Source organism: Mus pahari, chromosome 14 (assembly GCF_900095145.1).
Source record: "Mus pahari chromosome 14, PAHARI_EIJ_v1.1, whole genome shotgun sequence".
In the NCBI taxonomy this organism is placed as follows: Eukaryota; Metazoa; Chordata; class Mammalia; order Rodentia; family Muridae; genus Mus; species Mus pahari.
Window position 1 is genome coordinate 21,988,965 of NC_034603.1, and position 27,333 is coordinate 22,016,297.

Below are 27,333 nucleotides of genomic sequence, written 5' to 3' on the forward strand. Positions count from 1 at the left end.
ACAGTGAGAGGGAAGGGACACTGTTATCCATACGTTTCCTTCAAGACACAGATAAGTGGCTGGCAGCCAGAATTCTGATTTACACAGCAGTGGAAGACTTGGCCTCAATAGTAGATTTCTTACAGGGCCTGGACAAGCCCAGGACCCTGACCAGACACACACACAGTACCTGGCTGTGAGACTGAGCAGTCACAGTCCACACACTGTCAGCTTTATGGCCCAGCTTCCACCTTAGTTTCCTTCGGGCTCCCTCGGTCTTGTGTTATGTCATGAGAAAGTGCATTGCAGTTAAAACTTTTTAACTGAGAAAAGACGAGAAATCAAATTATCCACAGAATCATTTATTTTCTGAAAAGATTTTTTTTGTTGTTGTTTCCTTCTGGTGCACTTGATCAAACCCAGGGCCCTGTGCATCCTAGATAAGCATGCTGCCCCTGAGCCACACTTACTCCTTTCCTGCAAGTTCTGCAGTTAGGGAAAGGAGGGGGAAACAGACCTGCTGTTCTATGTGTACCCGTATCAGGTCTTACAACATAACAAAGCATGTCTAGCAGACGTTTCTCATAGTCTTACAAGTCCTGCTTGTTCAAGAGAGTTATTCATCGTTTTGGAAGGCCCATGTCCACCACCGTGATGGGACGTGCAAGTTGTGTGTAGTTAGCCTTGGCGGCCCTAGAGGAAGGTGACTTTCCAGGACAGATGCTTGTTAGACACAATGCTAACACAACAGAAAGCACTTGGTCACTGACAGTATTTCTGACAATGTGCACGTTTTCAATTCAGTTCTTTCAGCTTCTGGACCAGGTGTTAACAGCCTTTAGGTTCAGGACACATTTCCTTTAGACTCTTGTCGGGACCCTTTCTTGCTTTGGGATTGCCCTTGTGTTATTCTACGAAAACAAGAAAAACAAATGTTACTTATAAATCTTATAAAGATACCCATCAGTTGCAAAACAAGCAAGCCAGATTTGGGAAGGAAAAAAAAAATCCACCTGGTGGGTTCTGAAGTTTCCCATAGTCTTTGCACTAAACTAGAACTGCTGCATTCATGGGCGTGCACATGGCCATATGGGCTCGGACCATGGCCCTAGACAGCACCATGGTTAAGAGTCTAGGGATTTGTGAGACACAGTATGCAGAGAGCACTGCTTCAAAGGCTTGCAGCCTTAAGACTTGGCAAGGGTTTGACTCAAAATACCTACAGTATGGGGAGGGAAGTCTCTTACCTTTTGACCTTTTGCATCTCATCAATGGTTTCTGGGAGAGAAACCCCAGAGCTCTCTGGAAAGAACAAAGTGATGATAGCTGTCAGGATGGTCAGACTTCCCATGAGGATATAAGGTAGGCGGCGGTCATAGGCACCTGTGGTCGAGCAGAGGACCCAGGTTACAGTGAGACTTGGTCTTAGTTGTGCCCTTTATTCTCTCTGGACTCTATATAGCGCTTACGGTCCTGTGGGTTCCAGTGCTTCCAGAGTGAAGTCTGGCATCTACAGATTCAGAACCCAGACCTGGAACACATGTGCCCAGAGGTCCAGCAGTGTTTACCCTGGACAAGGGAGAGGTAGAGGGGAACAGAGACAGGACTGCTGCAGGGTTTCCAAGCAACACAGGTGCTTGGCCAGGACAGGAAGATGTGTCACAGTCTGATTTACACTCAGGTTAGACTAGGTATCGCCCAATTAGAGCCCTGTAGCATACTTGCAAATACTTGCTACTCTCCAGACCCTGGCAAGTACCTCTCCTGAGCTAGAGATATGCAGAGGAGAAGCAGCTGCCAGGAGGGAGTACTTCTCTGAACCACAGAAACTGGTGTCCTGCTATATCAAATGTCAAAAGGCAGATCTTTACAGGGCATCAAACATCTTGTCAAGTGTACCATGAAGGCCTATATATGCCACCTAGTCAGAGGCTGAGGCAAGAGGAGCAAAGGTTCAAGCCCAGCTCATACAACTTAGTGAGCTGCTGTTTGGAAAAGGAAACTGAGGGCCAGAGAGATGGCTCAGCTGGTTAAAATACTTGCTGCTAAGCTTGGAGACTGGAGTTCCATGCCCAGGATCCACATGGTAGAACTGACTCCCTAAATTGTTCTCTGACCCCCACAGATACACTGAAGGAATGAAGTGTTTATGTTATGGCAACTGTCTGTCTATCAGACCTCTTGCATGGAAAGGATTCTCTTCATGTTCCTAACTCTAAGAAAAATTCCTCCAGTAAAGTACACTGCCTCCCTAAAGCATTTCTTCAGATGAAGAAATTGTACTTTGTGCTGGAGGGTCTGGGAAGACTGAAATAGAAACTCCCANACTTCCTCATTTCCATCTAGCTGTGCTCTGAGTTACCTGACATTTGCAAATGAGTGCCTNCCCTACACTACACTTGGAAAGGAACCTTCTTCAGTCAGGGATCCAGTAACTGTAGCATCCTGCTAACTACAGGTGTGTGTTCCCAGTTCCCAGTAAGGCTACTTAGAGCTTCTGCCCCATCGCTCCAGTGCACCATGGTACTTACCAAGGTAAACAAAGTAGGGAGACAGGATGCTGCCAAGGCGGGATGCTGTGGAACTGACCCCCACACCCATGTTTCTGACCACAGTGGGGTACAGCTCAGCTGTGTACACATAGACCATGGAATAGGCAGAGGTGATTCCAAACTTCCCCACCATCACCAGGGTAGTAGACAAGTAATGTAAGTCTGGAGAGACAAAGAAAGTTAGCAAAGGCAAGAGAGTCAGTGCAAGGGTCCCCTGAGGAGTTCTCTTCCCTTTCTCCCTGGTTTGGGGTGGAGCAGTTGGTCTGTTTCTGTCACTTTCCATTGGAAGAAAACACCATGGCTAAGACTTCTTAAGGGAGATTAGTAAAGGAGACAGGGCACTTCATGTATGTAAAGGTGCATGTTTCTCAATCCTGAGGCCTGGATGGTAAGNGCCCTGTCAGCCCAGCCCANCTGCCTTCCAGAAGTCATCCTGTGTCATGGATGANCTGCTTCACCTGATCCTCATTCTGAGGGCACCATGGAATTAACTAAGGACTTGTATGTGACTGGGGGAATTCAGTTCTAACTCAGGTCATGCTTGCAGGCTACTCAAGAAGTTCATAGATCTGGGCTTTTGAGGTGGCTCAGTGGGCAACAGAGCTTTCAGCCAAGCCTGGAAACTTAAGTTTGATCCCCAGGGTCCACACATTGGATGGGGAGAACCAATGGTTCCCACTTCCCACAAGCTGTCCTCTGACCTCTACATGTGTACTGGAAACATGTCTCCCTTCTCCAAACAAAGAAGTGTAATAGAATCACTGAAAAAATGACAAGTATAAACCATCTGAACTTGGGGATGACCCTCCAATTGACTTCACTGCCTAATGAGTGTAACTAAGTGTCCCACAGCTCACTCTGAGGTCAGGTGAGTGTTGCTGCAGCCACTCCTAGGTTCCTTCTGCTACATAACTGCATATTCTTGTGTAGGGGTGGGAACCTCATTGTCACATTCTCCAAAAGAATGGCCAGAGGTTTCCAAAACACAGGGGTAGGAATGATTCTGGCAAAGAATGGAGAAATAATTCTTGTCATGTGGTCAGAAAGAACTACTGCCATCTAGTGGGCTTCCAAGGCAGTTTTACCAGCAAGGTCCTGTCTATACCTCTGAGGCCTTTCTTTTCTTTCTTTTTCTTTATTTCTTTTTTATTTTTATTTTAAAAAAATTTTTTAAATCCTGAATCATGCTGGGGTCATTCCCATTACAGCATCAGAGCAATAATGTAGCCCAGGCTGACGTCAGATTCCCCAAATGGCCAAGGATGACCTTGAACTGATTCTCCTGCATCTTCTTGTGCTGGGATTACAGGTGTGACCCACCATGCCTTGCTCTGTCTTCCCTATCAAATCTTTTGAAATGTTCTCTCTGACTTCCCCTAGGTGTTCTGTTACCTCATGTAAATTTTACTGAATTCCCCTTGTTCAGGGGAATACTCATGACTGCTCTTTAGATGAGCCGAATTTCCTTTATTTCTGTTCACAGATGGTAAGAACATCTGTGAAAGTACCAGCGTCTAACTTGTCTTCTCTATTAGAAAGTGACTCCATGCAGACCCACGCCAGCTATTCCTTGAATAAGTAATAAGACAGGACTAGTTGGATGACTCTCTTTTCTCTTTATTCTAGAGAGAAAAATATATATGAATATATTAACTTGGGCCTAGGGTTTAATTAACCAACAGCAAGATGCTTTCTTCCTACCGAACAGAACCCAGGCCATGAAGAACACTCTGGTACTGTGACACCATCTCATGATTTTTAAGTGAACATTGTGTACATGAAGCACACATGTAATGCTCTTGACTGTATATACTTCATTAATAGCCTGGTTTGAGAAAGGGAAATACTCAGGATTGTAAATGAGTGTGGTCCGTACCTGAAGGCACCAGTTGCATTAAGAGAAGGACACTGCCACCCAGGAAGAGGGAACCAGCCATAGAATAACGCCGGGACACATGCTGCAGCAACAGCCAGGCCAGCACGTAGGCTGGGACTTCAACAGCCGCCAGTAGGAAGCAGTTCACATAGATGTTCCCATTCAAGTTAGGAGTGTCAAGAGATAGTCCAAAATAGCCCACTGATATGGTCAGCCTGCAACAGGGTACAGAAGAGAGCTGGAGACGCAACATCCACCTCTCCAGACCCACACACCTTCACAAACTTTCACTCTGAGAAGTTCTGCACTACTCTTGATGCAGGGAACGGGAGAGCAGTAGTAGACTCCACTCTGGGCCTCACTGCGCAGCACAGAAGTTAAATTTCCTTGTGTAAATCATTTCCTGATTTATACCTCAGAACATCCCATAAAGAAAGTGTCTTAGCAAAATGCTTCATATAATTCACAATGACTTATTACTAGAGAAAGTCCCAATTTGCATTTCAACATTAGAATCTTACACTGAACAGTGGGTTTTCAAAAACCCAATTTCCCAATCCTTTGGCAAACCTCAATCTTCAAAAAATACATACATTACAATCCATAGCAGTAGCTAAATTACAGTTATGAAGTAGCAACGAGAGTAATTTTATGGTTGGGGTTTACTACAACATGATGAACAGTATTAAAGGTTCATAGCATTAGGAAGGTTGAAAACCACTGGTCTATGAACACCCCAGAAGGGCCCTATCTTACTTTCATGTTTCCAGAAAGCTCTTAGCAGCTTCAGGAACATAAAGCATAACGTGTCTTCACTAAGACGCTTCTTCAAACTTCCAACTGTCCCAGCTAGAGAGTGTGTCATCAACAGAGAACTTTTTTTAAAAAGAGGCATGGGGTGGGGTGGGGAGCTGTTTAGGGTGTGTGGAAATGAAGGACTATGTGGACCCAATGTAGTGGCGTTCCCTCTGTCTCCATGAGCACAGTAGAATTGTTGTCAGTTTCTTCCTGGCTATTTACCACAGATAATCTACTGAGGGAAGGGACAAGGAACAGGACATCTAAGGACGGACCTGTGGGATTCCCTTGTGGGATCCCTAGATCTCAAACAGCCTCCATGATCATTTTCTCCTTTTCTGGGTTTCCATTTCATTAAAAACTGTTAGGTCCCTGTGGCTGCCATCCATCACAAGGAAGAATCCTTGTATCTGCGATGACAGAGGTTTCAGCTTTGGTCTGAAGCATGTCTGTAGACAAGAGTCTTGAGAGTGGGTACAGTTCAGGCAGATCTCACTTACGTACCACAGGATTATGGACATGATGGTGAGGATCCTGATATTCGGTGTTCGGACCAGATCATAAATGTGGTGCGACTGAGGCTTCTTGGAACTATTGTCTTGTAACTTAGTGGTCTAGGAAGGAGAACAAGTTGAAGATGTGCCTCATACAGGCATACACCTAGCACACATCATTTTTGCTATCTACTTCTCAAGAGTTAGGAAGCATCCTAAGGGATCTTCCTTGAAAAGACAGAAGTACAATGACTCAAGGGGTTGTCCAAGGCCCCTGCAGGTTTAGTCAAGGAAAAACTGGAATGAAAGACAATGAGGGATAAAAAGAGGTGCCCAGCAATAGCAGAGGAGCAAGCAGACAGTCACCTCAGTGCATTACCCTGTCCAACCTCACTAGCCACCTCCCAGCGAGGCTTCTGGGAATTCCTACAGCAAGCTGACTCCCTACTTTCAGTCAGAGAAAAATAAGGCTGTGTATTTTATGGAACTGACATTTAAATGGAATGAATATTTGAGGTCCGCATACTATATAGTTACTGGTCTTCTTCCAGAAAAAAAAAAAAAAACTAACTGAAAGTAGGAAAACTGACCCACCCTTCACCCAGAGTAACTTCCTATGGGGTTCAGCAGAGCCAAGGATGTCATGTCTAAACACAATGTCCTTGCCTTCTTAGTTAACTCAGCTCAGCAAAATGTCAACCTGGGACTCAGATCCTCTGAAACAGCCTCATTTGCTCAGTGATGCCAATGAGGCTTACGGGTTCACACAAACCTGTCCCTTACTTAAATGCCACCAAAGCCACCTGACTTAAAATGCCCTCAGCCACATTCCAGGCTTCATGTCTGTGCTTCAGAGCCCTTCTAGGATATGCTGGGTCATAGCTGCTCCTGGGTCACCGTATAAGAAACTCTTGGTGGCTTTCAGCATCTTGGCTTTCTATAACCACACCCCAAATCCTCATAAGCCCAGAGCATCTCAAACATGCTTGTTGCCTAAACTGCAAGAAATTCCCCATGGTCCATGACAACAGGTAAGTGGTGGCCATGAGAAAGGACCTGGATGGAACTTGCTGAGTAAAGCCTGTCAGATCTGTCAGATAGAACACTGCTGAGTGTAAATCTACAGTGTTCTAACTATCTGCACATGGCAGTCCCTGAGGCGTAAGAAACAAGGACTTCCCAAAACTGCTAACATCAAAAGAAGCCCCTTTCTTATGAAGGGTGTTTACTATTAAAAAGTGATGTTTAAGCTAGACTTGGTGACATATCTTTAATTTCAGCTCCTGGGAGGCAGAAGGGTCAGATCATTGTTGGAGATAAACCTGGTCTACAGAGATTTCCAGACCAGTTAAGGTTACATAGTAAGAATCTACACTAAAAAAGCAAGCAAGGAGGCAAGCAATGTTTAAAAAAATGTGATTATTTGAATAGGAAATAAAGGAAGCATGGCAAAAAAAAAATCATGGGGAGTTGGAACCGATTCCTCTTGTCCTCTTAGGTTTCCATGTACTCATGTTCATGAGTGCATATGTGTATGCACCAGGAGTGTGTGTGTGTAGGTGTGCAGGTTACAAACCTGAGATGTTGCCGCCATCACTTTTTTAGCTTCTCTTTGAGACAGGGTCTCTCACTGACCGGTTGTCTGTCTGACCAGTAAACCCCAGGGATCCTTCTGTCTCGGCTTCCCCAGTATTGGGATTACAGGCACAGTCAGCCATGCCTGGCTTTTCAGTCTGTTGTTGGGGATCTGAACTCGGGCCCTGATGCTTGGGTGGCAAGCACTTTACAGACTGAGTCATCTCTCTATTCCTCCAACTTCTGCATTTTAACAACCCTTGCCTTAGGGGTGGCCATGGCTTAGGGAAGGCAAGGGCTAAGTTCCTGTGAGCTGTGTTGTATGCTGCTGACCTAAGACGGTGACTGTGAGCCTCCCCAGCAGCATGCACATGACATTTACCTCACTTGGATCGAAGATAGTGGAAGGTGCAACAATCCCATTGAATTTGGCAGCTTTGCGGATGATCACCTCTGCCTCTTTAATTTGGCCTTGAGTGATGAGCCACCGGGGAGACTCAGGGATGAACCTGAAAGAACAATGCAATCTAGTGAGACTTCCTGTTCACTTGCTCTCCAGGGGCTGGACTTGGCTCAGCTACATATGGGAAATGAGGTTTCAGACAGAGAGGCACGTGTGTGGAATGTCTGGTGTTCAAAAGCCAGAAATAGAGATGGCCCAGTAACTACCTGAGGTATGAGCTCTGCTGAACACTGACTGAAGTGGGCAAAACCTGAAGCATCCTCCTGTATATCCCAAGGGGATCTCCACTCTGGCTGGCACCTGCATGTCTGCAATGGTGGTGCCCCCTTCTGGGCTTTAAGGAGACAGGTACTAGATGGGCTCCCACCCAGATCCTGCTATGTCTACTCTGTCCCTGTGAGGCACTGGACTCCTGCAGAGATCACTTGACATCCATCTCTTCCTCACTCCACCTCTGATTTACTCAATAGACGTGTCAGTCTCTACACAAAACAGCATTGTCACCAAGGCTGGAGACTGGTGGCTATTTTCCTTATCCTTGTGACCAGGCAGCCCTCTCTCCTCTCTCATAATCAGGACCCGTGATACATTGTTTCTTCTGTTCCCTTTCTTCTCCAGGATGCTCTCCACTGTGCAAGGGATGAGGGTCTCATCCTAGTCTAGTGGATTCTAAGGAGTAATTCCTGCCAGGATCCATTCTTGGCTTGGAGTAGCTTTTGCTTTACCTGCCCAATCTCTTCCTGTTGGCAGCACAGCTGGAGCCTGCCTTCCTCTGCAGGGCCACTCAAGGAAGCTCAATTTGGAACTCTCCCTCTCTTTATTTCCCAACCCCCCTGGTCTGGGGCCTCAGCATCAGGCAGCTACAGTCCAGGTCTTGCTGGGATCTGAGAACTTCCCAGAGGTTTGGCTGGTCTCTATCTGCTTGCAGCAAATTCTTAGCTTAACCTAGAATAGGGCGGAGGAGATGCCCACTTATCTGTTGGGATTCTGTGTTGTTTTGGCTTTTCTGAGTAGGGAGAGATTTTATGAACTGATTTATAAAGAATATTCACTCCTAATTTTCTGGGATCTAGACTTGCGATTTGGGGCCTACTGCTGCCCTCTAGTGGATATGACACAGCAAGTAAGCAGCCCAAGCCACACTTACCACCAGAGAGCCCCACACAGCACTCCTGGTAAAGTAATTGCCAGGAGCAGCATCCTCCAGTCTCTGATGAAGTATGCAAACAGGGGCAGCACCATGAAGCCAAATGCAAAAAATATGCAAACTCCTAAGGTGGCGAATATAATTCGAACTGACTTGGAAAGAATTTCTGTTCCTGTTCAAAACAAGGAAGAGTCAAGTTAGTCATTAATGAGGGATATTTCCTTATGAATCTTCTGTGGTATCATTTTTAACACAGAGACAAGGAGGGAGCCAGAAGTAGCTCTGTGTTGAGTCTCTGTGAAAGGTTTTACCTAAACTAAGTCTGCTTTGATTTGCTCCTAGGGTTTTCTCTGAGGTCTACAGGCAACAGTTTTCTCATGAAAACATCATCACCACCCTCAGACCCATGCTAAAGAGCATTAGGCCCCTGTAAGTCCTTACACAAGGAAGAATTAATCAAAGGCAAAGTCACTACTAAAGCCACACATGCTAACTATTATACTTTGTGGAAAAAATGTTCTAGTAATTGTGAAAAGAAAATAATCATCCTTCCCATTATATGGCCAAAGGAACCCAGTGTTCTGATTGGTTAGAGCAAGGTTCTTCTAAACAGAGAGGTGAGAAGCTTTCCAGTGGGAACAAGGTAGCTTGTCTAAGTCATAGCATTGAAGGGTAGACTGACCAAAACCTGAACTGGACTGCTCAACTCACTCTCCTTGGCAAGCACTGATGGCCACCCATGCTCTACAGCACCTCTTTCCTGGGGAGCCTGCCCATCGTGGCCCATCTCCCCTTGGTGTGCCTCCTTCTTTCCTGTTACCTAAGCCCTTTCCATGCAAGCCTTTAAAAAGGGAATCCTAAGCCAGGCGCACGCCTTTAATCCCAGCACTCGGGAGGCAGAGGCAGGCGGATTTCTGAGTTCGAGGCCAGCCTGGTCTACAGAGTGAGTTCCAGGACAGCCAGGGCTGCACAGAGAAACCCTGTCTCGAAAAACCAAAAAAAAAAAAAAAAAAAAAAAAAAAAAGGGGGAATCCTAGTTAATGACTGAAGTACTAATAAGGCCAAGAAGCCACAGGTCAGAGGCCAGAAGACCTGGACATCAGAAGTCAGAACCATTGTTACGCTCAATTGCCTATCTGGTATACTAGGTTTTCACTATTTAGTAGGAAATTCTAGGTATGAGAGACATTACAACTTGTCTCCAGTCACATGAATCACAGGGTCTAGAACTAAACTTTAATCTCATGTCCGTACCCAGGACAAATGCTGCCACGTAGTTGGATATATGTCCCATGCCAACAAGTGTAAAGAGCAGAGTAAACATCTCAAAGTTCACAGAGAAGACTTGGATGAAGCTGAATCCGGTGTGCATGCCCATGGTCAGAAACAGCACATTCTTGCGACCAAACCTGGAGAGGAAAGGAGGGTCACAGAGAAGCAGCTGGGAGAGGCAGCAGCCACCGGCTCCTCTGAGGGGCTGTCTCCCCACCCTCTCAGTCTCCATGTGGACACTGAATTCCATACTTTCCAGGATGAATATGTATAGTCTGGACACCCATGCTGCCTCAAAGGCAGTGCCACAATGGTGCTAATGACTGCAGGAAATGGAAAGACATTTGTTACATGTAAATCCACATATTTGTAATAATTTTTAAAGACAAAAATACACATAAAACCTTAAATATATAATTGTGTAACAATTTGACTTTTATAATAGAGTATAATCCTTCAAATATTAAAAATAATTGCATTTATTTACATTTCTAAGAGGATTTGAAAAATAACACGACAGAATATTTCATATACTCTACAGAATCACACATATATTTTGATGAACATAAAAGAGTCACATGTAGGTAACATTCAGGAGCAAAATATTTATAAAGAAATGGGCCAGGCTGGAGAGATGGCTCAGGGGTTAAGAGCACTGACTACTCTTCCAGAGGTCCTGAGTTCAATTCCCAGCAACCACTTGGTGGTTCACAGTCATCTATAATGGGCATCTTATGCCCTCCTCAAGTTTGACTGAAGACAGCTACAGTATACTTACTCATACAAATAAGCTAATTAAAAAAAAGAAAGAAATGGGCCAAACCTGAAATGTGTTAACAAACATGCCCTGTGTGTGCACTGTTTTATTACTGTCATCAGGTGACACAGCCATGATGGACAACTTGAGTCTTTCTCCTGTGGTATCAGGGCCAGAAACCTAGTTCTAGGCCCATGTTCTACTATTGCGGAACACCCCATTTCACAATTCTAACTTTTTTGTTTTACATTTTCTTTCATTTTTATTTATTGGGGTGCATCCATGTAGAGATCAGAGGACAGCTTATGGGAACTGATTCTTTCCATCAACCAGCGGAGTATGGTGGACTGAATTCAGTTTATTCTGCTTGGCAGTGAGCACAGTTACCTGTTGAGAAGGTAAAAGGTCACCAGCCAAGACATCTAACTTATATATATATATTTTGAGTTACATTTTTTCATTTTCATTTTATTTTATGTTCACAGGTATTTTGGCTGGGTATATGTCTGGGCACTATATGCATGCTTGGTGCCCTCGGAGGCCAAAGGAGGGGATTAGGTCCCCTAAAACTGGAGTTCGGTTGTGAGCATCTATAGTTGCTGGAAATTGAACCCAGGCCCTTCAAGAGCTGCCAATGCTCTCAACGTCTGGGTGTTCTCTCTGACCCCCAATCTAACTCTTGGGGATCAAAAAACCCAACAACAACAAAAAAGAAACCCAACCACCACCAGCACCACCACCACTACCACCCTCCATCAGTCACTCAAGGATCCGAAGAAATACTTATCTTTCACAAGGACAGATGTAGAAAAAGTACATCTCTTCATTTATTGAAGATGTTTCCACATATCAGGACAATAGTTACATACAAAATTGATGCTGGGATAATGTATTTTCATGGAACTAAATATTCATGAAATACACAAAATAAAAAAAAAGCCTACATATAATCTATATGCCTAGAATTGGAAATGATGCAAATGTGACAGCTATAGCATAATGAATATAGAAAACGATACTTATAGTTCAAAATCATTAGAACATGAGAAACTATTCTTAATTCTGTAACAACACTTTTCACTCACTAATTTCTCTTTAGTGCTAGGAAGTCCAGGAACTGAGGTAATGGAAACTGCCACCATGAGCATTCGTGTGGCCAAGAGACAGCATTAAATGGAAAGAGGAGTCAGACTCTCAGCATATGAACTATGGCTGGTGAGCATGCCTATGCGAATGTGATTAACTCAGGGCTTTAGTCAAAAGCATTAGTTGCCCAACAACAGGACTTTGGAGAAAGAAAGGAGCCCAAACTGCAAAAGGCTTTGTGGCTATTAGACAGTGAAGAGGGAGACTCAGTTTGCTTGCACTGTTTTGTATGGAGGTATGCGACAAGCACATGCAGACTAGTGTAAGCTCTACCTTCTCTCCTCCCAAAGGCTGCTCAGGACCACAGAGATCTAGGGAACACTTTCACATCACTACTCTTTAGCAGATGGAGGTTGTAAAGAAAAACAAAACAAAACTTGTTTCTGATTTTTGTTTTTTAAAAAATGTGTTTTTTCTTTTTTTAAACAGTATCTTACAAATAGCTAGGCCAGCCTCAAAGGCTATCTTTCTGTTTAGCTTCTAGTGCCTGGATTTTAGGCATGCATAACCATGCTCGGGCCAGAAAAACCTCATTTTGAACTTTACTTTTAAATTTATTATATTTTGGGTGAGGGACAGGAGGCTGGGAGTAGGAGGTGGGTGCATGTGAACTAGAGGAGGGCATGTGGCAGTCGGAGGACAACTTGCTAGATAGAGATGGTTCTCTCCTTCTACCATGTCAGTCCCTATGACAGAACTCGGGGTTGAGCTTGATGGCAAGTATCTCCACTCAGAGCAATCTCTCCCACCCACAGACCTGGTCTGGTCACTTTTAAAGACGGTCAGCAAACTGGCAAACACACATATTTACAAAACCAGGAAATGTCAGTCTACTTCTTCCCAGTATTGTGCCTCTCGTATTTCATAAAGCTAGCTTAATAATTTCAAAAAGTCATGACAACGTGCCATGTGGTGGAGGCACATGCCTTCAATCACACTCAGGCAGATCTGTAAATTCAAGGCCAGCCTGGTCTACAGACAAGTTCCAGGACAGCCAGGGCCACACAGAAAAACCCTGTCTCGAAAGAAACAAAACAAAACAAAACAAAATACACATACATGTGTGTGTGTGTGTGTGTGTGTGTGTGTGTGTGTGTATGAGACTACACACACACACACATATGTGTACACACACACACACACAAGATCCCTCTCATTTTCCTTCCATCAATACAAGCCTATCAAATCCTTTTTCAAAATGCACATCTGATAGTCACACTCTGGTATAAAAAACAACCCTCAAGGCTCCTCACCTCTCAAATCCAAATGCCTCACTGTGGTCTGAGCTAAGCCCCATTTGCCCATCTGCTCAGGCCTCTGCCTGCCTCGTGGTTCTTGTCTCCACCTGAGTCTCCAGACCTCAACCACAGTGGATTTTTTTAATTCCCAAGCCTCTGGTCAAGACTTTAACCCATGGTGGGTTTTCCTGTCCAGAGTGCTCTTCTTCTCGCCACCTCTTTGACACCAATTTCTACTCATCTTTCAACTCTCAGCTCATGGTTTGCTTCTCAGTAAATCCTCCCTGAAACCTGATGGCACTTCATGTCACTCTGACCTTCCCTGCTATCATTTCCCACAGCCAAGGAAAACAATCATTTTTTTCAATAAGTTGAATCTATCTATCTGCTTTGCCACTTTGCCAAATAACAGCTCCTGTCAGAGGTGTGAGGATATGGTCACCTAGTTGGTTTTTAAGGTGTGCTGTACTTAGAACCGAGCTTGGCACATATTACATGCTATATATTTGGTAAATAAACAAAAGTAATCAATTAATGCTTGTTACTACATTAAGAGAAGTAACATTTCCCAACAGGGAGGTACCTCAGGCTCAGCCAGAGCTGCAATCTTATAGTCACAACCTACTGACTTCTTTATTTTTAAAAAATGTCTAGTTCCATCACCACCCCCCCCCCGGGGACGAAAGGACTAAGTAAGTTTATTTTACAAACTGGCTGAAAAATAACTTCAAGAAAGTCAATAGAATTCATTACCATCTCATCTTCCCTAAGGAAGGCGGTGCCCGATTTGGAGGCGTGATGGCTATGTCCAGATAATCCCCTATTTGGAACTTCTGTGACTGCAGGGCCATGGAGCCATCAGTGCCCTTCCTGCCAGACATGGTGCTGCCAATCTCCTTAAGTTGATATCTAGGTCTTTTAAGATCCATAAAAACAATTGCAAAATTGAAGTGTGTGCCCTTCTTTCTGATTTCTGGGTAGACTTCATTCACTAAATTAGTCAGTTCTTTCAAGGTTACATCCATCCAGGTGTAGATCTGAGGCTCACTCCCTCGGGAAATCTTGTCCATTTGGTGGTGGTGGCAGTAGTTGTTGGTGAAGACCCGCAGCAGGAGCGGGCAGGTCTTCTCTTAACGCGCGATTCCACAGCCATCTTCCTCCTTATGCCCGGGAGATGCTCGCCCTGACCCCTGACCCCTGCAGTGAGCATGAGCTAGTCTGTTTTTTCTTGTTTCTTTTCTTTTCTTTTTCTTTTTTTTAAAACAGAGTTTTGCTGTGTAGCTCTGGCTGCTCTAGAACTCACTGTAGATACAAGGGTGTTTTCAAACTCAGAGAACCATCTGCCTCTGCTTCCTGAGTGCTGGTACTAAAACAGCGTGCCACTAGACCTGACATCCCACTTTAGTGCACCTTTGTGGCAGCTCAGTATTTTTGTTTTTAATCACTAAGTGACTTTTGAAAAATGAATCTAATGAGATATGCAGTTATGTTAGTTTCCACTAGCTGAGAGTGATGGTACAGCCTTGTACTTCTGGCATCAGGAACGTGATCCAGGAGGACTGCCATACATTTAATGTCAGTCTGGCTTACATAGCAAGTACTAGGTCAGCTAGGGAAAGACCTTGTACCGAGAAAGAAAAAAGCACCCACAAAAAACAAGAGCCAGCAAGATGGCCCAACAGGTAAAGTACTTGCTGTGTAAGCATCATGAATTCAGTTGGGTCCCTGGAACTAATATCCAAGGTAGGATTCCACTGTACTCTCCCAACCTCCAAATGAATATTTTTGCATGCATACCTCTCCCCCACTGTACATACACAAATTAGCATATACAAATTTACTAAACAATAAACAAAACCCTAAAATTTTGAATACTGATGTGAGAATGACCATAGATGTAAAAATGCAAGCATAGAACCCTGAGAGTATGTGACAGAGTAAGCAGCTTTGCTTCCCGGACAAGATGACATCTGTCTCAGCCTGGACTTCTCTATGAGCCTGATAGCTGGCCAGGAGGATGTTGCAGCACCCTCTACTGTAGTGGTTCTCAAGCTTCCTCAGACTGGGACCCTTTTCATATTGTGGTGACTCCTCGTCTATAAAATTATTTTCATTGCTACTTCATAAATGTTATTTTGTTACTGTTAATAATTATAATATAAATATCTGATATGCAGGATATCTGATATGGGACCCCTGTAAAAGGGGTTTCAATCCACAAGTTGAGAACCCTGCTCTCCTGGGTCTAGGAATATCCATCCTATCAGTGTCACCATAGCCAAGGATCTGTTGAAGTCATCTCTGTTGACCTCAGCTGTCTGTGATAGATTCCAAAACTCCAACAAAAGGGACTTAACATAATGAATCTTCTGAGAATTTCACAGAAGCTATGGACCTTGATGAAATAACAATAAAAACAGCAAACCCTCATAGACAATCTCTATTTTTATTGTTGCCTTTGAGGCAGATTCTCCCTAAGTAGTTCAAGATGGCCTTGAACTCTCAATCCTCTGGTCTCAGCCTTCTGAGTAGTGGATTAGAGGTGTGCACCCCACCCACTACTTAAATTTCAATGGTGTTTTGATTTTCTGAACTATTAGTGGACCTTAGATAAGAGCTTTAAAATTGTACAATACTATGCTTGTAACAAATAACATTCACTCTCTTGGTCACACAGTAAATGCCATAACCACAGGCCACTTTGCTAAAGGACACCAGAGTTCTGCTTCTCATAGTACTTCTCTCACCTTGCCCCAAGAGTAAACTGGTCTTCTTGAAAATACAGAAGTGTCTACCATGGGATTGCCTAATGTACAATACAGTGCATCAATACGTATGTAGTGTCAATCTCCCTCTTCCTCAGGGATAGGAGAATGGTATAATCTCCCAGGGAAAGTGATCCAGACTAGTGTAGAAGTGAATCATGACAAAATAACTGGTCATTGGACAGTGGGTACACATGGCTTGACTGACTCAGGTTTCTTTGTTCAGTGAAGATTAGTAAATAATGTGGGAGGTTGTTGGTCCATTTTACTTGTCATGGAAAATCTATGCTAGAGATATATACTGCTACTTCTGAAACAAATGGCCCTGAGATAAGAGAACATGATCATTTAAAATCAAGTCCAGGTATATACTCCTTGATAAATGCTAGATACCTTACCTGTCTGAGAGTTGTCCCGAAATGAAGGAGCCTAAGAGCACACCCACGTAAAAGAAGGAGGTGGTGAGTGGGGCTTTCCAGTCATCCTTACACACCAGGTCCCACTGTAGGAGGAGCAAAGGAATGCATCACTTATTCCTTTTCTGAAATTTCAGGCTTCTTGGAAAATGAATCGGCATACCCTACATCTCCGAATGTTCTGACTACAGAAGCTCACTGATCTCGCAATGACTCACCTGGGCAGCAATGCAGAGAAAGCAGGTGGCCTCTCCCTCTCCATCTTGTCTTTCATAGAGTAGGCTGCCATGTCTCGGTTCAATTCAAGGAGTGGGAGAGGAGCAAGCAACAATGTCTACCAAGCCAGACATTGATCTCTGATCAGCAGTGTTTTTTTTTTTTTTTTTTTTTTGTGCATGCTTCTAAGGATGCCAAGGGCTGTGGAAGAGGCAAGGTACTCTTGCAGGGAGTCTAAGAGGCAAAGCATCCAGCAAAAGATAGAGGCCAAAGGGCTGACAGTATTCTCTCTAGACCTGCGCCATCAGCTCTGCTTAGGCTCCTATCAAGGTAATGGCCCTTCAGTTCCTGTGGTATTCTAAACTGGAATATCTGATATCATATTCCAATAGGACTAAACCCAGTATGCCTTGGAGCTATGGACCGGGATTCTGGAAGCTGGGTGTTAAGTGCTACTTTAGTGTTAACTGGTTTTCTAACCTCACCTAAGGCTCTGCCAAACAATTTCCTTGTCTAGAAAACAGAAACTGGGGCAGGAAATAGGCTTCTCTGCTTGCATTTCCACCATTACCACAACCAGGAAGTGATCTGTACAGGGAAGAGTGGGGTACACAGGGAAACAGTGATACTTAGGTATTTAGATGTCTCAGCCCAATATGGAGCTGCAAGACTAGCAGACAGTTCAAGCAGGGACTTCAGTGGTTCCCAGAAAGATATTGCTTGGTCAGAGACTGTGTATAGAAGGAGACTTTCCAGACCTTGGCAGAAGCCATGCATGGAATGTTGTGGGAAGGAAGCTTCCTGGAGATGGCCTACTGTTGTGCATGGCTGCAATGGGCACGCTCTGGAGAGGCATGAACCCCAGAGACTTCATTCCAGGATAGCTTATCACTGCTGACATGCCTTTCCTTCCTGTATTACATAGCCTAATGATTCCTAGGTATTAGCCCATTCTACTGGGCAAATTTCCTGCAGATCAACATGAAGATGAACTTTCATTGAATTGATGATGTTTAGATGTATTAATGTCTTTATAGAATTCCTGATTTGATTCAAAAAATTTTAGCAAGTTAGAATAATTGGTTAAAAGTTTAAGGAGATGGTTTTAGTTACTTGCCAGAAAGATATAATAAAGTTAGGATCAAGAATAGAATGTGGGGCTGGAGAGATGGCTCAGCGGTTAAGAGCACCGACTGATCTTCCAAATGTCATGAGTTCAAATCCCAGCAACCACGTGATGGCTCACAACCATCTGGAATGAGATCTGACGCCCTCTTCTGGGGTGTCTGAAGACAGCTACAATAAATCTTTAAAAAAAAAAAAAAAAAGAATAGAATGTGTCTATCCTCATAGAATAGTAGGTAAATACTGCATGAAAAAGAATACAGTGAGTTTTCATGCACTACAAGCATGTAAATTGCACTAGGAAGAAGAATAGGCTTGGAACAAATTAATGATCAAGGAAAAATATTCATTTTAGGTTAGGTCCAAGGTTGGGGCCATAGGTGTGCACAATGATAAAGTAAGGCCATGTAAAACTATTGCTTTGAACTTATAATGAGCTTTAGAATGAAGCACTGTTTTGACCTTATACTCAACGTCCTGCTGTAACTCCCTCTGTGTAACATTTTATCTATGAGGTAATTTTTCTTACTTAGAAGACTTTTGTGGGGACACCATAGAGAGAAACTCACCAAAACACTTCTGGTGGTGTACTGCAGTTTGTTGCTGCTTCTAAGGACTTGGGCTGATTGGACACAAGTGCTCAGGCAAGACACATGCTGAGACAAGGCACCTGCTGAGGCAAGATACTTGCTGAGGCAAGGCAAGTGCTGAGACAAGGCTGGTGGGGCATGTGATGTTTGGAACATATAAATAGGACTTGATGGAATGACAGAGACAAAGCTTGGCTTGTTGGCACAGCTAGCTGTGTAATGTCTCTGGGTCTTGTGTCTTCACTTCCCTGAGAGAGACACAGCCTAGAACTTCTGGTATTTCTTGTGTCTTCACTTCCCTGAGAGAGACACAGCCTAGAACTTCTGGTATTTCTGTTGGTCTCTCCTGCTGACTCGAGCAGAGGCTGAGGCCTGGCTGTCTCTGCTAGGTCATGTCACCACTGTTGCTAACCCAGTTCTACCAAACTGGATTGCTGGTATACTATGATGTGTTTTTGAGTGGATCAAGCTGCTGCTGCCTGATAACCTGTGAACTGAACTGCTGATTTCCAGACAACACAGACAGGAGTTGCTCCAAAGAACCTTTCTAAACAGGGTCACTTCCACCATAACCTTTCTTTTCTACTACCTCTGGTGGATGGTGGGTTACAAGGAAGGTTAAAGCATTTAAGAACCATCATTAAAAATAGGATTTGAAAAAAAAATTAAAGTTACAAATCCCAGCTCTTGGGAAGAAGGATCAGAATGCCAATCAATATTCAAGGTCTGGTAGATACCATGGAGGAGGAGCTGCAGTGGGCAAGTGAGTTTTCTGGAGATGTCCCACTGTTTTGTACAGCTGCAATGGGTGAATTGTGGAGAGGCACAGCTCTAGGAGTTTTGTCCCAACATTGCTTCTTGCTACCAATGTGCCTTCTCATGTTTGTCATTGCTATACTCCTCGTACATCTGGAACAGGGAGACCCTTGCTGCCTATAGCCCAGTGTGATTAATTCCTGGGTGATAGCTCATTCTGTTGGGCAAGTTTCCTGCAGATCAACATAAAGATGAACTTTCCTGAGATAATGCTGTTTAAATCAATTAATGATTTTGTGGAATTCCTGATTTGATTTAAATAGTTTTAGGAAGTTAGATAATTGATAGAAAGTTTAAGGAGATGGTTTAAATTGTTTTGCCAGAAAGATATAATAAATAGAATTAAGAGTAGAATGTGGCCTCTTGCCTTGTAGAATAGTAAAGGCTACGTATGTTAGAAAAGGAGTACAGTGAGCTTTTTTTTTTTTATATGTTACAAGCATGTAATTGTACTAGAGAGAAAAGTAGGCTTGGGATCAGTTAAATGATCAAAGAAAACATTTCATTCTGAGTTGGGTCTGAGTTCCTGGAAATTGTGATCTATAGATATGGCCACAGGTTTTGCTGTGTACCATGAAAAGACAGGGTTATAAATAAAGAGTAAATAATTCTATTATAAGTATAAGAATAGAGGGTAGATGATTAGCCAGTTTAGCTGAACAAGACTTCAAAAATAAGATGTAAGATAGATGAAGATCTGTTTCTTGGTAAATACAAATTGTCATCATAGCATAATGAAAAATATATTTAGTCCAACTTCAAAAGTCTCATAGTCTGTAACAGTCTCAACAATATTAAAAGTTCAAAGTCTATTCTGAGATTCATCTAATCACTTAACTGTAATCCCCTCAAAACTTAAAAAGTAGATTACATACTTCTAACATCACAGGATATACATTATCATTCCAAAATGTCTTGGTAGGAATACTGGACCAAAGCAAGACCGAAAAACCTGCTGGGCAAGCTACAAACTCAGCATCTCCATGTCTGATATTAAAGTGCTTTCATATTTCTAACTCCTTTCCTCTTTGTTGACTGTAACTAACTTCTTTCCCTTGGGCTGACTCCACTTCTTTAGCAGCTTTCCTCTCAGCAGGCATCCCATGGCTCTGACATCTCTAGCATCTTGGGTTATACAAGGCAACTTAAACTTTGTATCTTCTTGTTCCAATGTATGGGATCCAACACATGATCTGAGATCCTCCAAAGGGCTTGCGTCACATCTCCAGCTCTGCCCTCTATAGCACTCTAGGCTCTGGTTGACTCCACTCCACTGTTACTACTGTTCCTGGTAGTCATCCCATGGTACTGGCATCTTCAATATGCTAGGGTCTTCTGCTGCAACTAGGCTTCACCAATAGCCTCTCATAGGCTCTCTTCATGGTGCCAAGCCTCAACTCCTTTGCATGATCCCTTCATTCCTGGGCTGTCAACTGCAACTGAGGCTGCACCTTCACCAATGACTTTTCCAGGCCTCTCACAGTGCTAAGCCTCAGCAGCTCTCCATGACCCTTCATGCCTTCAAAACTAGCACCATCTGGGTGATTCTTACACATTACCAAGTCCAGCCGAAGCATGAAATACAACCTTGGCTACTAATGGAACACACCTTCTTTATGCTCTCAGAAAACCCTTCCCAGAAGATTTTTACCTCAGTGATGCTAGTCTCTTCTTCTCTCACCATTTTGTGTCTTAAAGGTTTCATGAAGGGCTTGTCTTCTGGGCCTTCCATTGTGGAGGATTAGGTTTTACACACCGTACCCACTCTAGCATTGCAGTTTTTCCCTGAGCCTTAAAATCCCTTCATCAACGCTTAGCCAAGGAATATGAGGCATCTCCAACTCCTTTTCAGTAGGCCATCTTTTGAGAAACGCTTCAGCCAACCATTCAAACAAACTTCTGATCCCTTTTTGTAACTTGTAAGCTTCCATATTAAACCTAGAATCTCCACTCAGAGGGCCCATATCAATAAACTTAGCTTGATCTAGTTTTATGTTTCTTCCACCATTACCCTACATCCTTAAAAATCCAGTCTCACACATATTCCCCAGACTTCTGCTGGAATGAATTAGCAAACTCGTTAATCTCCTTAGTAGTGTAGCACACTTCCTCATGGAGTAGACTTTCTAACCTTCCCTCTAGGGGCCTGCTTTGCCTTGAGTCTGGTTATAGATCTAGTGGAAACTATTGGTGGGCCTTGAAGAACAGCAGTATTGTCTTTCTTGGCATTTTCTTCAGAGAAAGTCACTGCTGGTTTATCAAACAATGAAGGATTAATTTTCTCAGGTGAAAAAGGCAATATTTCAAGGGGGTGGGGCTTCGGGTACTACTTCCTCAGGTGAGGTGAGATTCCCCTTGAGAATCTGAGGATTTAAAGTTCTCAGCCTTATAAGGGTCTTCCCACACATCCCCACCTCAAATTATAGGATTCCATTCTTTGCCAATAAATGCCCTTGCTTTAACTGCTGAGGCTGTCTGAGGCTGAAACTTGAATATTCTCTGTAATTCAGCCAACACTATTGTCTTAGTCAGGGTTTCTATTCCTGGATAAAACATCATGACCAAGAAGCACGTTGGGGAGGAAAGGGTTTATTCAGCTTACATTTCCACATTGCTGTTCATCACTGAAAGAAGTCAGGACTGGAACTCAAGCAGGTCAGGGAGCAGGAGCTGATGCAGAGGCAATGGAGGGATGTTCTTTACTGGCTTGCTTCCCCTGGCTTGCTCAGACTGCTTTCTTATAGAACCTAAGACTACCAGCCCAGAGATGGCATCACCCACAAGGGGACCTCCCCCTTGATCACTAATTGAGAGAAATGCCTTACAGCTGGATCTTGTGGAGGCATTTCTCCAACTGAAGCTTTCTCTGTGATAACTCCAGCTGTGTCAAGTTGACACAAACTAGCCAGTACAGCTATGATAAGTACTTAGGTTTGATTTTTTTGCAACATGAGCTCTATGGCTGCTGAAGAAAAGATTCTCTTCAGGGGTACCTTAGAAACCTTTAGATTGTTTTTGGCATCATTGCTTTCCATTACCAATTTATCCATAGATGCTAAGAGCAACAAGCCAGCAAAATCATTTTCCTTATTTTTCCCCAAACTGTAGAAATTTTTGTATACCATGTCACCTAATCCATTGCCAGTCACAATTGATGGATCAAGACAATTAAAGGCATTTACTTCTTTAAGTTTGGAATATAGTTTCCACCATGGCCTTCAATATTCTCCAAGCTCCCAGAGTGTCTGGAGAGGTTTCGGTAGTTGAAGGCACTCATACATTAGAAGGCCCTGGCAAATTATTAAGTCAATTCCAGATCCTTAAATGATTCATCCTTATATTTCTTCTCCTCTAGAACCATTCCAGGTACCAACTTCTGTATTAGTCAGAGTTCTCTAGAGTTATAGTATGGAATGTCTCTATATATTAAGGGAAATTATTGGAATAACTTTCAGTCAGTAGTTCAACTAAGCCAACAATAGGCAGCTGTGAATGAGAAGTCCAAGAGTGAATGGGAAGTCCAAGAACTAGTAGTTACTCAGTCCCATGAGGCTGGGTGTTTCAGCTGGTCTTCTGTATAAACTGGAATCTTGAAGAACTTAAGTTCTAAACAGATGTGCTGGCAAGTAAGTGCAAGCAGATGAAGAATAACAAACACTTCCTTTTCCCATTGTTCTTATGTAGGCCCCCAGCAGAAGGTATGGCCCAGATTAAAGGTGTGTACCACCAGGCCTGGATTTGGAACTTGCTCTGTCCCAGGTTGGTCTTGAACTCAGAGATCTGTTTGCCACTGTCTCCTAGGATTAAATGCATTTACTATATTGCCTGAGCCTAAGGTTTTCATGATAACAATGCCTCAAGATATGGATCACAGATATACCCTCTATTTCTGAATTGTAGTTCATTCCAGATGTAGTCAAGTTAACAACCAGGGATAGCCATCACATAGTGGAATATGGTGGTTTGAATATGCTTGGCTCATGGTAAGTGGCACTATTAGGAGATATGGCCTTGTTGAAGTAGGTATAGCCTTGTTAAAGGAAGTGTGTCTCTGTGGGGGAGGTGGACTTTGAGGTCCTATGCTCAAGTTCCACCCAGTGTCAAAGAGTCTCCTTTTGGCTGCCTCGGGATCAAGATGTAACACTCTCAGCTCCTCCTCCAGCACCTTGTCTACTTGCCTGCTGCCATGCTTCCTGCCATGATGATAATGGACTGAACCTCTGAGACTGTAAGTCAGTCCCAATTAAATGTGGTCCTTTAAAAGAGTTGCCTTGGTCATAGTGTCTCTTTACAGCAATGAAATCTCAAGTAAGACGATAAGCTTACCCATGAGCCTAGTATTCCTGTACTCATCTGACCACTGAGCTATATAACTAAAGTACTTGAAGCCCAGACCAATGCTTCTATTTGGTGAGCAGATGGGCATAATTGGCCACGAGTCAAACTTCATGGCTGGAGAGTTGTAAGAGGAAAACCAAACTTTGAGAATCTAAAACAGCTATGACCAGGGGTCTACACTTCTTTCTAGTCATAAATGTGTTCAACTCGGGTTGTCTGGGCTCAGTGGTATATTAATATAGCTGTCAAGTATTTTCAAACTGTTCACTGAGACAGACTCTTTATCTCATTTATGTCTCAAACTGTTAAGCTTTCTTTTAGAGGATCCCATGCCCTCTTTTGGCTTCTACAGGTACTACATTCATGTGCTATTTCGAACACATGCATGCAAAGCACTCACACACGTAAAAATAAATCTTAAAAAAAAACAACAACTTGTTGAGGTTATTTAAAAAGAGGAAGAATCGTATCTTTTATTTATCATTTAATGCATGTTAGTGTGATGCTTGTCTATGCATATGTGTATAGACATGAATGCCTACATGGAGACTAGAGGAATACAGTGGGTGTTCTGCTTTATTCCTTTGAGACAGGGTTTCTCACTGAACTGTGTTGCTGTGTCTGGCTTTTCTTTCCATGTTTTTACAAAATATTATTTTTAAAAAAATGTGTGTATGAGTATTTGTCTATGTGAGTGCATGCTACATGTTCTGAGCAGAAAACAGTGTTGGATTATCTGAGACTATAGGAGTTACAGGTGGTAAGCTGCCTGATGTGGGTTCTTAGAAACTGAACTCAGGTCCTCTATATGAGGACTCCTTTTATTCTTTCCTTCATTTTTTTTCAAGGGGCTTGTATCTAAAAATCAGGGCTTTCTTTATGATTGAGCAGTAAGCACTCTTACCCACTGAGTTATCTCTCTAGTCCCAAGAAGTACCTCTTGACCTCATACATGATGAGGATTATTTTTCTATTATGGGGATAGAGGAGTGGGTACAAATCCCAGGAAATTGCAGTTTGTGTCCAAGTCCCTCAAACACATCCACATGCACCATTAAACAGCATGTCACATACCCAGCTGAGTGACTGAGAAGTGTCAAAGTCACCCAAGAATAAAGTGTGAGGAGATGAGGAATTGGATTTCCATCATTTTTCAGAGGAGGTTTATATGCCTTACCTAACCTCTCCAGTGATCTTGTCCCAGAATACTGTGGAAAAGACGCCATACCAACAAGTCACCCTGGACAGATCTGCAGACACATGGGTCCTTAAGAAGTAACAACCCATCGAGGGCAAATGGGAAACAGTTTCTCATGGGGGCACGGCAAGACTTCATTTTGGGGTGAGGATAGATGAGGAAAGGAAGAGTAACTACAGAAAGGGTAGAGAGTTTGGAACACACGTTTCTTTAACTTTAAAAAGTTCTGCAAAGAGTCCTTTCTGAACAGAGGCTAAAACTCAGGCCTCTTCTCTGGAGCAAGTCTGAATCCCGCCCCTCTGAATCACATCACTACCTCGAGAAAATCCCACCACTCAGGGTCTCAGGGCATCTCCTAGGGGCAGAACCTTCTAGACTCTGTCTTCAATGGGACCTATGGACCGATGGTCTGCCAGACACTTGTACTCTGAGGGGCGTACTATGGCTAGAAGTCATCTCATAAAGTGTTCCTAGAGGATGATCATCAGTCTGTGCGTTGGATGAAGGGCTACAACCGTCGCTGCGATGTCACCAGACCCTGACAGGGGGGCTGCCACCTACCTCTGTCACGATGGTGGACAGGAAGATGTCCTTGTCGTACTCCCAGCCATCCAGGCAGTTCTCCTGCTCCAGCTGCTCCAGGTCCACATCCCGCCCAGGCTCCAGACCCAGCGCAGAGAAGTTAGCGATGGTGGCCAGTCGGTAGCGGCGGCATTTCTGGGGCACCTCTGGTCCGTCCTTCGCCTCCAACGGGATACTGTGGTTGCGCCACGCGCTGCTCAGGTTCACGGTGTCTGGTATCAGGCAACGGTGCTCCGGGATCGCCGTCAGGAACACGGCTGACAACCCAGTAAAGCCATTGGGGATGATGCTGGCGCTGAGCAGGAAGAAGATGAGGCGCTGGAAGGGTCCCCACTCGCCCAGGAAGGCGGTCGCCTCGTCGTAGTCAAGCATAGAGTCGGCAGCCCACGGCGTCCCGCCAGGAATCCGAGGACACTCGGGCGCAGTGGGCGGCGCACGGTTTATCCGTGCGCGTGCGCGCGGAGCACCAGTCACTCGTCGAAGAGGAGTTCGAGAAAGCGTCGGGAGACTTTTTCCACACGGAGAAGCTCGTGAGTTCCTCCCGCCGCCTCAGACCCCGCCAGCGCCAGAGACACGGAGGGCGTGAGGCCATGATGGACTCCGCGCGGAGTTCGGCCTGGACTGCAAGGCCGGCCGCGCGGTCCTGAGGCGAACCGTGGGGGTGGGCGCGGCAGGAGTCTGCGTGATCCGTCGTGGGCACTGGACGCGCGTGTACGTGAGGCGGACCTGGTCCCGGCCTCCGAGTGGGCTGGACGGTGCGGAAGCGGGATGGAGCCTGGCTTCAGAATTGCGCGGGTGTGAGGGAGGCTAGGCGTCCCTCTGAGCTGTTCGCGGAGGAAAGCCCTGAGGTGAAGTCCCTCCCGGTCCAGCCCAGAGAGCGAGCAAGCCGGGCTAGGGGCGGGGCCTCGGTAGTCCCCGCCCCGAAGCTGCTGCTAGGGGAGGGACGAGTCTTCTCAAGCCACACCCCCGAGCTCATTTGGGGGAAGTGGTGACCAAGCTGGGTGTTGACTTGGAGAAAGGCATAGGATTTCGGTATGGGTAGGATTTTTGTTATGGGTCAAAAAGGGATTGTATCCCGCCAAAAATCTGTTCAATCCCCAGCACGCAGTGGAGGCTTACAACCTTCTGTGACTCCAGTTCCAGGGGAACTAATCCCCTTTTCTGGTCTCCTGGACACCAGGCCACATATAGTGCACAGACTTACCTGCAGTCAAAACGCCCACTCACATATGGGTAATATTATAATAATCATTAAGAGATTGAGATAAATTTTGAGACCATGGTCATGAGGCTGTGGGCAATGAATTTCAATTCCCAGGCTCTGTTCTGTGCTTTATGTTCTTCAAGATTAAGAAATCATTCAGTCATTCATCAAATTGACTTAAGCAAATATAAAAATTTAACTTCAAGATTAAGAATCTTAGTCTAGGATTATACCCTCAGATTAGTTGTTTTTACAGTTAATTCAGGACTGACTGGTGATCTACATAGTTAGTTCCAGGCCAGTCAGGACTACACAGTGAAACTGTGTCTTAAAACAAACACAGAGCCTTACAATGAAATCCATTATTTTGTGCAAATAATATTTCCTAAAATTAAAAAGATAAGGTATAAATAGCAACTGTGTTATTCTAAAGTAATATTGTCAAATGAAATGAGAAGTTACATTTGTAATTTTATTTATTTATTTTTTGAGATGGGGCCTACTGTATTTCCCTGGCTTTATCTGCAAGTTTGATCACAAGTGACCACCTGCCGCGTCCTCTCTAGTATCAGGGACAACAGGTGTGTACAGCAGATGCACATTATCATTAAAATTGTCTTGGTAGCTATTGTATTCGTAACTTTTCTGGTTACAGAGACAAAAGCAACTTAAGGGAGAAGAGGTTTGGGCTTGTGGGTAGAGGGTGGAGTAGGTCACCCCGGGAAGGTCCGGTGGCAGGAGTCTCGGTCACTCTGGGAAGGCCCGGTGACAGGAGTCTGCTTGTCA

At 44.1% G+C, this 27,333-nt stretch overlaps 1 protein-coding gene and 1 pseudogene across 1 annotated transcript; both read right to left on the reverse strand.

The window, feature by feature from the left end:
- Positions 1-375: 375 nt before the first annotated feature.
- LOC110331243 (solute carrier family 22 member 21) lies at positions 376-26,187 on the reverse strand. The gene is made up of 9 exons (XM_029546256.1): positions 25,323-26,187; positions 10,139-10,293; positions 8,885-9,056; positions 7,657-7,783; positions 5,710-5,819; positions 4,408-4,622; positions 2,511-2,693; positions 1,227-1,362; positions 376-890 (listed from the first exon to the last, which is right to left on the reverse strand). Exons 2-9 carry the CDS (start codon positions 10,260-10,262, stop codon positions 824-826), a joined length of 1,134 nt encoding a protein of 377 aa, XP_029402116.1. The 5' UTR covers positions 10,263-10,293; positions 25,323-26,187; the 3' UTR covers positions 376-823.
- LOC110331129 lies at positions 13,980-14,507 on the reverse strand (annotated as a pseudogene).
- Positions 26,188-27,333: the final 1,146 nt, after the last annotated feature.

Bases quoted from the DNA above. Each gene is read 5' to 3' on its own strand.
- LOC110331243 (XM_029546256.1), bottom strand. From the start codon at position 10,262: ATGGGCATGCACACCGGATTCAGCTTCATCCAAGTCTTCTCTGTGAAC. The intron at 9,057-10,138 runs GTACGGACATGA...TGTTTTGAACAG, and splicing joins CGTGGCAGCATTTGTCCTGG to GAACAGAAATTCTTTCCAAG. The intron at 5,820-7,656 runs GTAAATGTCATG...TCTCCTTCCTAG, and splicing joins CTATCTTCGATCCAAGTGAG to ACCACTAAGTTACAAGACAA.